This window comes from Pristis pectinata, chromosome 6 (genome assembly GCF_009764475.1).
Source record: "Pristis pectinata isolate sPriPec2 chromosome 6, sPriPec2.1.pri, whole genome shotgun sequence".
In the NCBI taxonomy this organism is placed as follows: domain Eukaryota; kingdom Metazoa; phylum Chordata; class Chondrichthyes; order Rhinopristiformes; family Pristidae; genus Pristis; species Pristis pectinata.
In genome coordinates this window covers 58,976,436-58,986,961 of record NC_067410.1, presented here as the reverse complement: position 1 = coordinate 58,986,961, position 10,526 = coordinate 58,976,436, and the positions used below count along the sequence as shown (strand labels likewise).

At 42.0% G+C, this 10,526-nt stretch overlaps 1 protein-coding gene across 2 annotated transcripts; it reads left to right on the top strand.

Annotated features, from left to right (window-relative positions):
* Nucleotides 1-666: 666 nt before the first annotated feature.
* Nucleotides 667-7,412, top strand: polr2d (RNA polymerase II subunit D). 2 transcript variants are annotated; one of them, XM_052018805.1, is made up of 4 exons: nt 667-895; nt 1,784-1,964; nt 3,459-3,554; nt 6,234-7,412. In XM_052018805.1, the coding sequence occupies exons 1-4, from the start codon at nt 823-825 to the stop codon at nt 6,310-6,312; spliced, it is 429 nt and encodes a 142-aa protein (XP_051874765.1). In that variant the 5' UTR covers nt 667-822; the 3' UTR covers nt 6,313-7,412. The 2 variants fall into 2 exon arrangements, with proteins under 2 accessions (XP_051874765.1, XP_051874766.1); XM_052018806.1 differs by having other exon boundaries at nt 780-895; nt 7,080-7,412.
* Nucleotides 7,413-10,526: the final 3,114 nt, after the last annotated feature.

The following is a 10,526-nucleotide window of genomic DNA, read 5'->3' as shown; positions in this document are numbered from 1 at the left end:
ACAGTTTTTTTGGGAGAAAATGGTAGACAGGAAATATGAAGGAATGGCAGTCAGTACCTGAGGAGAAGCATTAATAAAAGTCAGCAAGCAGAGAGGCTAGGAAGGGAAGCTGTATGGCCAGTAGCTTGGTGGGAAAGAAGGGGCAAAGGAGCATGAGGCATGTCTCATGGACAAGATAGAAAGGGCTTGAGGGAAGAGGGCCAGAAACTAGAAGAAGATTTGAATTCAGGGATTGGTTGACGGGTCGGTGAGAGAGCTAGAAAGGAGGCGTGATGCCAGTGGTGAGGAGTCTATGAAGCGAGGGGTGGGTAGAAGCTGAGTCAGTTGATGACTGCTACCAAGTCCATGAGATCCTCACCCTTGTTACGAGAGACAACAAGGGTGGAGGAGACAGAAGGAAGGGCTTTGATGCAAAGTTAGCTTTGAATTCCAGGATGAAAAGGCACGAATGAATCTTTGAACTTCGTCAAACCCCCAGTAATAACTACATTTAAGAGGATAAAATTGAGGACAATAGCTGACAGTATGCTGAGTGAGAGAGGGCAATGATTTAGTCGGATTGGGTGCAACACATTCGCAGGGACTCCCAAATTACTAGCAGACAGAACCTGGGACATTACCCAGGCAAAAAACAAGTACTAGAAGGCACGGCACACTCATTGCTCCAGTCTGAGCTGCCCAAGGCGCCCACACTAACGGTTAATCAGGGCGAGTTGCTGGAACACGTTAGGACGGCCCAGCGGGCACAGTGCGGAGCCGTCCTCCTCCCCCGGCGCCACTGACACCGCGCCTGCGCCAGGCCGATGCAGGTGGAGTGCGAAGATGGCGCGTGCAGTAGCGAGGCCCGGTGGGAGATGTAGAAAGAGGGACGCCTCGCAGCTCGTCTTCCCGAAAGGTAGCGGAGGGGCGACGAAGACCCGATACCCGGTGAAAGCCGGGCGACAGCGGCGAGGATACGGGGGGCGACGGTGGAGCTGTGAAAAAGAGACGTTCGATCCCCCTGTAGCGTCTTCTCCCCACCTACCCTCCCCCCCCATCACCTTCCCAGTCACCCCGTCCTCAAACCTCCCCCGGGTCAGCCCCGTCCCCAAATCCCCCGTCCAGTCCCCACCTCTCCACCTCCCCCCCCCCCCGTCTCCGAACCCCTACCACGTCTTCCTGTAACTATTGTCTAGCTTGTAGTTTTCCTGCTCTCTGTGTCTCTTCCTTTGGGATGAAGGGGTACACCAGTCGAGAGGAAACATGCCCAAATGTTGAGATTTTAATAAAATTAAGCCAACGCGTCATCTGTCTCATTGGCCACTTCTCATAAGACCCTAAGTGTGTCCATCTGGTCTCAAAATTTGTCAACCTGCAGCTCCAAAGGTTTGCTTAATACCACTTACCCAGTGATTAATTTTCCCTAGTTCCTCTAGCACCAAATTCCCAATTTACTACCATTTCTAGCATGTTACTTGCATCCTCTGTGGTGAAGAATATTGCTAAATACCTACTTAATTCGTTTGCTATCATGTTTTTGATTACTAATTCTCAAGACTTGCTTTCTATAAGACACTCACTTAGTTAAAAACACAAGAGTTAACAATCTCTTGAAACTCTTTCCTCCCAACAGTTCCGTTTCCCCCTCCCCCCCCACCATGAATAAACCTGATGCTTGAGCATGTGAATGGGGAGATGTTAGACAACAAAAGTGTTATTAAAAGTGATTTGATTGGAAAAGTTATTTGTTTTGAGCTAACAGAACAGTTGCTTAAATTTGGATGTGTTTTGTGTTCCCTCTCAGAATTTGAGAGTTCAGAGACTCTGTTGAACTCTGAGGTCCACATGCTGCTGGAGCACAGGAAGCAGCAGAATGAGAGTGCAGAGGATGAGCAGGAGCTCTCTGAAGTGTTCATGAAAACATTAAACTACACAGCCAGATTCAGCCGCTTCAAAAACAGGGAGACCATTGCCAGTGTCAGGAGGTCAGTGTGGGAAGTTTTTAGAAGGCTCAGTGCTTCATTTACTGAAGCACAAGTCTCACCTTGATCTGTTTTCCTGGAGAGGTGGGGGGTTGAGATCAGTACAGATGTGGTCTGCAACACCCCTACTGTGAGATTATAAATTCTGCATTATTGTTATGTGTTTATTATGTTTGGTGTTCTAATGAGTAAACTTGCTTACAATTCACCAATTGAGGAATCTTATTAAAACTTATAAGCATAACATTAAGCATAGTACAGTAAAACTCAGATGATCCGGCACACTTGGGATTTTGGTGTTAGACTGGTAGATTTTTTGGACTGTTGGATGTTATTCCAGTGAACGCGCTAACACATTTCTAATTCACTTTGTTTAGATGTTACATATTATAAATTTCCCTGGTAAATTTAGAAGGACAGTGTGAAATGGGTCCCCGGTCAGTTTAGAAAGAGCGCAAAAACTGAGGCACTGATGGTAAACTGGGTGTGCAGGAACATGGGTGCCAGTGAGTCAGAGGGGAGCATGGGAACTGGGAGCATGGGAACTGGGACCCTGGTGCGGGGAAAGGGAGTATGGGAACGGGCTGTGGCAAGTCAGGCGGGAGCGTAGGAACTGGGCTCCTAGTGAGTCGGAGAGGAGCACAGGAAACGTTACCTGGTGAGCCAGACGCTGAATCGTGGATGTTTTCAGATGGTTGTATAACGGATTATCGGAGTCTTAGTAAGTGTGTAATTGTTACTTGAATGTATACTTAGCTGAAACATGTGCACGTGATGAAACCTTGGGTTCCCAGGTTGATCACCAATATCTTAAGTTCAAGTTTTTGCTCTTTATACCACCATACATTTACATGATATATTGATCCGTCCTCCTTTGTCACCTTGCCTAGTTGGTCACTAAACAAGTAGCTAGAATCTCTCATCTGAGATTTTCAAGGAGATGCTCCTTCCTATTTAATAACATTCAGTTTCTTCCTTCAGTAATTCAACAATTGTCCCTAAACTCTTGCCTCTACTTTATAGTTTCACAAATAAAGGTAAACAAATCTTCTAATTAATTCTCTTATCCATGCTTAGACAACTATGAAGGTTAATCTAATTTTTCCTCATTATCCCATCTCCGCTCCAGGAATCTCTTGTTGCTTTGGAAACTTAATGCCTAACTGAATTTTTAACCAAGGCTAAGTAACTTTGTCATACACAAGTGTATCAATGTTTTTTTGACTTTTTATTTGATTCTGCACCAAGCATGTCCAACAAGCCTGTTATTGGATGATGTCAGTATTTTGAGAATGGGCCGTTAACCTGACTTCATAGGATACCTATAACATTGGAGGGTACAAATCAATTCAATAATTAGCTGGATGGATGAATGAATGTGAAGTATTCACGGTTGCAGCTTATCCACTGGTTAATATTGTGTACAATCCACACAGTGACAGAACTGAAAAATAGAGTTGAAGTAGAGTCGGTTTTATTGGAGTGTCTCTCTTGCAGTCTGCTGTTACAGAAGAAATTGCACAAATTTGAGCTAGCCAGTCTGGCTAACTTGTGTCCCGAAACAGCTGAAGAGGCCAAGGCTCTTATTCCCAGGTCAGTGTACCATTTGCTCACATTTTAAGGCTGTATAAGCTACTGATGTTTGTAGACTTTAAATTTGCAAACTAACTATCAGTTGTACTTTTTAAAATTGTTGTGAGAGTGCTATATCTGTAAACCCCCAACATTTAAATAAACAGTTTCTAGACTGTTTTTGTGATGAAATGATCAAAATGACAGAATCAGTGCTTGTTAAGCCATGATCTGCATCACCTGACTTGAGAATGCTGTTTGAGGTGTCACTTTCAAATTGCAGCTACAGAAAATAAGTTAGACTGCAGGTATTCTTTTCAGAGAGGTGAAATTTAAGAGGTGCCATTAATACTTGAATTCTAAGGACAAGGTTATGATCATTCTTTGGTCTGCAGACTCATCACCCTATGTTATTAATCTTGTTGCCCGTTTCATGATTCCCGTCAAGCTCAGCCTTCAGGTGGGGAAATGATTCACTGCTGATGCTCCACAAGCTCTTCAGTGGCCAGAACTAAGCACAGGTGCTGATTTGTCTGAACATGAAGAGGCCTTCAACTCCATGTGCACCTCGGGCTGAACTCTATAGTTCTTTGTTGCTGCAGAGTATATCATCCTTATTTATACAGACTCTCTCCAACTCTTCTGTATTGTTGCCCTCCTGCACTGTACCACCCTGGTACAGTTCCAATCATGTCTGTTCCACATTATTCAGCACACCACTTGTAATGGCTTCCCATGTCCCTGCATAATAGCTCTGTTGAACTGTGAAGCTCCATCCTATTCTGTATTAATGTAGTACTCTAAACACATGCAATATGCTTCCACTTGCATGGTGATGATACTGAGGTTTGCCTTTCTGCTCCTGCCCTTCATTCAGTTGTTCTTTGGAACTATTCGTGTGACAGAAGGTTATTGATCACTCAGCTTTCTGCAACTATACTATTGGCAAAGGAAAAGCTACTTTTTTTTTGGTTTCTTTTGAAACTTGGCTCTTGAGTTGCATTCTGCCAAGATGCTGACTCATGGCTAAAGATTCAGGAGTGATCTGTACATCATATCCAACCTCCATCCACTAATCTATGATATCACTCATCCCTGTCCCCATGTCAGTGCCCCAATACTGAATCCTGCATCTACAACACTTCCACCTCCAAGCTTGGTTGCACCAATCCCCTCACTTCCATCCAAGACTCAGTCTGCTTATCCACCTCCTACGTACTTTACTCCATTGCACTCTTCACCCTTTGTAGTGCTTTGCCCTCTCCACTTCCCCCTCCTGCCCCTCCACAACCACAATGCAGTTTGTCAAGATCTCCCTCAATCTACAGATTCAGCCCTTTACCTTGTTCAACCCCTAATCTCTTTCACCCCACTCACACTATCAGCTCTTCTGAACCAACTCATGAGACGTCTCAGCCTAGGTGAACTGGTGGTGCAGGCACTTTTCCCAATGTTATCCCATCTCATTGATCTTCAAAATCCTATGTGTAAAAATTTTTTTTAAAAATCTGGGCAGTGAGTCCATTGGGAGTTGCTTCAATGGAATGTGGTTGTTCTGTGAATCAAAGCTGAGTGCGTGCACTGTGGTTGAGAACAATTGTTCTTTATTCGGTTGCTGGTCTCCAAAGTCTTCCTGCTGGGCTGTCTTGCTCCCAGCCTCAACCCCCTCTATTTGCTGTAAAACTCTGATAATCTGCTATCCCGTTGATCAGAAATGCCGATGATTTGGCATCCAGCTCACCAGAGCCCTGTTCCCACTTTGTCTTTGAGCAGATTGCGGCCCTGTTTCTGTGCTAAACTTATCTGATTCAATCAAGAAAAATATACTGCCATGCATATTTAATTCACTACTTTTAAATTTACGTTAAATATCCAATAGGCCAGAAAAAACTGCCAGTCTGACACCAGCAAAATACCAAAGGTGCTGGATTATTGGAGTTTTATTGCAGTGCCTCTACGTGTTTTTGCTTGTTTTAAAGTACATGTTTATATATGAATCACATTTGGGCATTTACACTGAGAATTGTAAAGCAAAGTAATAGTTGCAGTCTACTATGGAAACAATTCCAGGTTGATCATATTCCCAATTATTTCTGGTTCCCTTATTGCTATTGACAAATGTAATTGTAATAAAACGCAATGTGAGTGTTCGCCCTTAAGGAGATTGAGCTCACTGTGGTAATGACTAATTGTGCCAATTGATGGTATAAATGATGTATGACTCTTTTTTTGTCCCTGGATGGTTCATTGATTCTTGCAGAGATCAAATGCTTAAGATATAGATCAACTAACCTCAAAATACAAAAATACTCAGCAAGTCATATAACATCTACGGAGAGAAAAACAGATAATGTTTCAAGTTGATGACCTTTCATCTGTTCTGATGAAAGATCTATGGCCTGCAATGTCAATTCTGTCTCTTTCTACACAGAACTTGACCTCCACAGCCTGACCTGCTAAGTGTATTCTATTTAAATTTCCACCATTTTCAGTTTTTTACCTATGAATGATTTAACTGAGTGTGGAATTTAAGGGTGGGATGTTGGTCTGTGACATGTGCTAGATGTGTTGTCTCAGGGTTTGTGTCTTTATATGTATGAAATTGATGGATTCTGTCGTATTGGGGTCTGCAAAGGATGCAATATATTCATGTCTGTCTTTTTCTCTACCTTCCTCTCTTCTCCATTTCTTGAATTCCAGTTTGGAAGGTCGATTTGAGGACGAGGAGCTCCAGCAGATTCTTGATGACATTCAGACCAAACGAAGCTTTCAGTATTAACATAACTGGCTCGGACTGACAGCTCTTTCCAGTGTTTGTCCATCGGAGATTGGCACCGGAGCTTCAAACTGGGACCAAGTTATTTTAAAAAGTGAAGGTGTAGAAACTGTGGCTTGAAACAGACCAAACACGTCACACCACCTGAGGACGTGATAATCCCTTGGGTTAATTCTACATCCAGAATCACTTAGTAAAACATTCCATGAGCCCTGGAATGTAAATGTACTCTGGAATTGCATGTTCTGCTAAAGAGAAAATATTTTTTCATTCAGATATCCAGATGTCCTTATGTGTCAATTTTCTAATTGTCACCGCTGACAAACTGAAATCTTGTAATTCATTCTTAGCACATTGGCTCCTTCTTGTTTCATTGCAGTAGGGACACACATAGGGTCCTTGGTGAGGTTCTTCTCTGAACAAAGTCAGATGAGAGATGAAGTTATTTGATGACTACTATTCAGAGCTCTGTGACATCCTGGAATACATATGTTGATTGTGACAATCAAGCCACATTGCATCTGTATTTTGCTTGTCTGCATTATTATTGCCAGATGCTACATCTGTACAGTTATTTTGTCTGTTGTGTTTGAGCAACATATTCAGTGATGAAGAGTTCTGGTGGTTAAACGGTATCTCTTGAAATTTGAAGCCATTACTTTCCACTGTGTGGTCCTTTAACCAGCTGGTTGTTGAAACCCTGACAGTGGTTGATGGCAGGTCACTTTTCTCAGGCTGAGCCCGACCTGTCATTTTTTACTTTTCAGCAGGAATTGAAGAACAAAGAGCAAGTTGATCATGGCTGATTTGCCCATCCAGTTGTTTTGGAGGGATGAGGTTGAGGCCAATCGTGCCCCTCCCTCACTGACTCTCATCTCATCTGAGACTGGTTATGGCCTGAAGATTGAACCTGGGATGCATGCTTGCATTTGGATGTTGAGGGGAAGGCCTGACATCTCTCAAAATTCGCTTTCTGCAGTTACAGTAAAAAGTTTGACACCATTTGATGTAATAATGTAAATCTGTCTGGCTCACATTGTTTTTCTAAATCTAATTTTATGTAGAATCTACACATCTAGGAATGAAGTAGAAAATGAACTAAAGTGCTATTTGTGTGTTCTCTTCACAAGCAGTATTTGAAATAAAACTCCCCCAGAGCTGGTCAAAAAGTTCACGTACTGCAGACAGGAGGAGGTCATTCAGCCTTTCAGGTCCATGCTAGCCCCCATCCCTTCAACCTGCTTTTCTGGGTTTGTTTTCTTCCCTATGTGACGACGTACAATGGCCAGTTAATCAACCAGCACGTGTTTGGGAAATGGGAGGAAACCAGAGCATGCAGCAAAAACCCATGCAGTCAGGAGGAAACGTGCAAGGACAGCACCCAAGGTCAGGATTGACCCCAGGTCCCTGGAGCTGTGAGGTAGCAGTACTACACACTGTGCCTTGCATTTTGGTACCAACAATGCAGCTTAGCTGCCACCTCAACTAATCACAATGTCAATTTAAGACCAATTTCCAAAATCAGTTGTGTAACTGAGTTTGTTGATTATAAATTAGAGGCATTTTGTACGCTTCTGCCCACTTTGGCATTCTTGCAGGTAGTAGACATATGGCCAAGATCTTTGGTTCAAATAGCATCTTATGGGTGGCAGTTAAACATTGATCCAAATGTTCAGGCAGGGGAAGGCTTGATGTTCCAGCTGTTATTCCTGCTTTTCATTTGTATTTCTTCTCTCTGGGCTCATAAGTATTGCTGAGTACTTTGGGAGCAATGACTTCACTAACGGTAAGTAAACTATCCAAGTCAGCACTCAAGTCACCTTGGTTAAACGCAAATGTTAAGGCAGATGAATGAGGTGGCTAAGGGAATAGAAAAAAGAAATGGACATGAGACTGGGCTATGTCTAAACAAAAAATGCCAAAGCTAAAAATTGTATTCCATTAAAAAGAACAATATTTAATATATCAAAGTTAAATTGAGAAAAATAAAAGATAAATAAAAATGAGTGGGTATGTGAAGCTAAAATATCCTGGGGTGGAGAGGAAATCAAAAGGGACGGTCAATTATTTAAGTACCTAAATAGTAGTTAAAAGTGAAGTGGGATCCTTGAGATGAAAGAATTTATGAATGCTGATTAGAATTTGAGGTACTTAGTACTTTGCTCTATTGGTTTTTAGTAAAGAGAAAAGATGTTCAAATTGTGCCTTTATAACTTTGGATACAGAGGTAAAATACTGAAAACACTAGAAATCAGAAGTGAAAAACATGTTAGAGATAGCAGACGAGTCAGCAGCTGTGGCAAGAGAATGATTTAAACGTTTTAGTGGATGATTTATTATCATTCATTGGCCTAAAGTTTTCATTGTTCCTCTCTCCAACAATACTGCTTGACCAGAATATCATCAGTATTTTCTGCTTTTAGTCTTAAGATGCTTTACAAGTAAGGAATGCTTCTATTGTAATGGCTGCTGCAGGAATTGCACTAGACAATTTGTATCTTACAGGCTCCCACAAGCAGTGTAATCATGACCAGATAATCTATTGTTGTAATTGAGGGATAAATGTTGCCTGAAATGCCAAGGATTGCTCCCGTGCTCTTCAAAATAATGTCATAAGAATACAATTTAACATGGTGAATGAAAGATGGGACTTCCAAGGTTGCAATGCTCTTTCAGTACTGTACTGGACATGTTTTTGTGTATTCTCTTGAGTGGGACTTGAACCCATAACTTTCAGACTTGGGAAAGAGTATTACCAATTGAGCCATGGCTGAGGAAACAGATGGAGTTCAGTTCTGAAGAGAGTGAGAATGAAATATGCGGCATTATGATGGTTGTAATGATTTCAGACAGAAATATAAATTCCTACAGCTAATTAATTTTCCTACTCAGATTTTATTGTTAATTCCAAACAGCTTTTGTCATTTGTAAACCCATTATCAAACCCAAAAGCTTAAAAATTTTGTTTTTGTCAACCTTTCCAAATAATTGTGTTCACTGCAAACTGTATTGACCTTGGCACAGATCCCTGAAACACTGTCACTTATTCCTTTCAGTCTTTTGCGTGTACGGTTTCCCTTTTTGTTTCCTCTGATTCATCCAGTTTTCAATGGATTTCAAAAGTTCCACCCCATTTCAGGCATTCCAATCTAATGGACCAATCTCCTGTATGGCACTGTGTCAAAACCTTGACAAAAATATAAATACACGAAATAATAATTGATAGTGGCACTTCAAGCGTATCAAAGCAAAGCTTGCAGTTTTGTTATTACCAAAATATGATGAGGAAATTGTCATAGGAAGTAATATGCTAAAGTAAGATTTCTCATGTTACTAATGAACCATATGTAATGTTTGTATGAAGTTGATATGGGTTTTACCAGCCAGTAGTTGAGATGTGCATTGAGATGTGGTAACTGAAAATTGGGTATCTACATTGGACTTTGGACCATTAGCAGCAGCAGGAATGTACATCAGCATGATTTGTAACCTCTTGATTCCATCATTACTATCAAGGCAGGGGTTTTGCCCTGGTTCAGTGAGGAGTGTAGAAGGTCATGCCTGGGGCAGCACCAGCTGTTTGTAAAAATGAGATGTGAACCTGTAGCACAGAACAGCATGCAATACGTCAAGGTGAGTGACCCCACCACCAATGTATCAGCTCAAAGCTGTGCAATCCTGCCACATCCAGTTATTATTGGTGCTGGAAAATCTAACAGCTAATAGGAGGAGGCTTGAAGAAGAACATCCCCATCCTTGATAATGTCAGGGCCCAGCATATGAGTGCAAAAGACACAGCTGAAATATTCGTAATCTGTGTTCAGACAGAAGTACCGATTGGATGATCCATCCTGGCTTCTTCCTGAGACCCCACCATTGTAGATGATAGTTTTCAGTCATTTGTGAAATGGAGAAATGGCTGAGAACACTGGATACAACAAAGGCTATGGGCCTAGATAACGTTCTAGCTCCAGTACTAAAGATCTGCACTCCAGAACTAGTAAGGAGCAAAGAGCGGAATTCCAGAGGTGAGTTAAGTGACTGGCCTGAATCAAGGCATCATTTGACCAAGTAAGGCATCAAGGTAAAACTGGTGTAATTGGGCATCAAAGAGGAAGCATTCTAGAAGTTGGAGTCATACTTGCACGGAGATGGTTGTGGTTGGAGATCAATCATCCCAGCCCCAAGACACTGAAGCAAAGTTGCTGAGGGTAGTG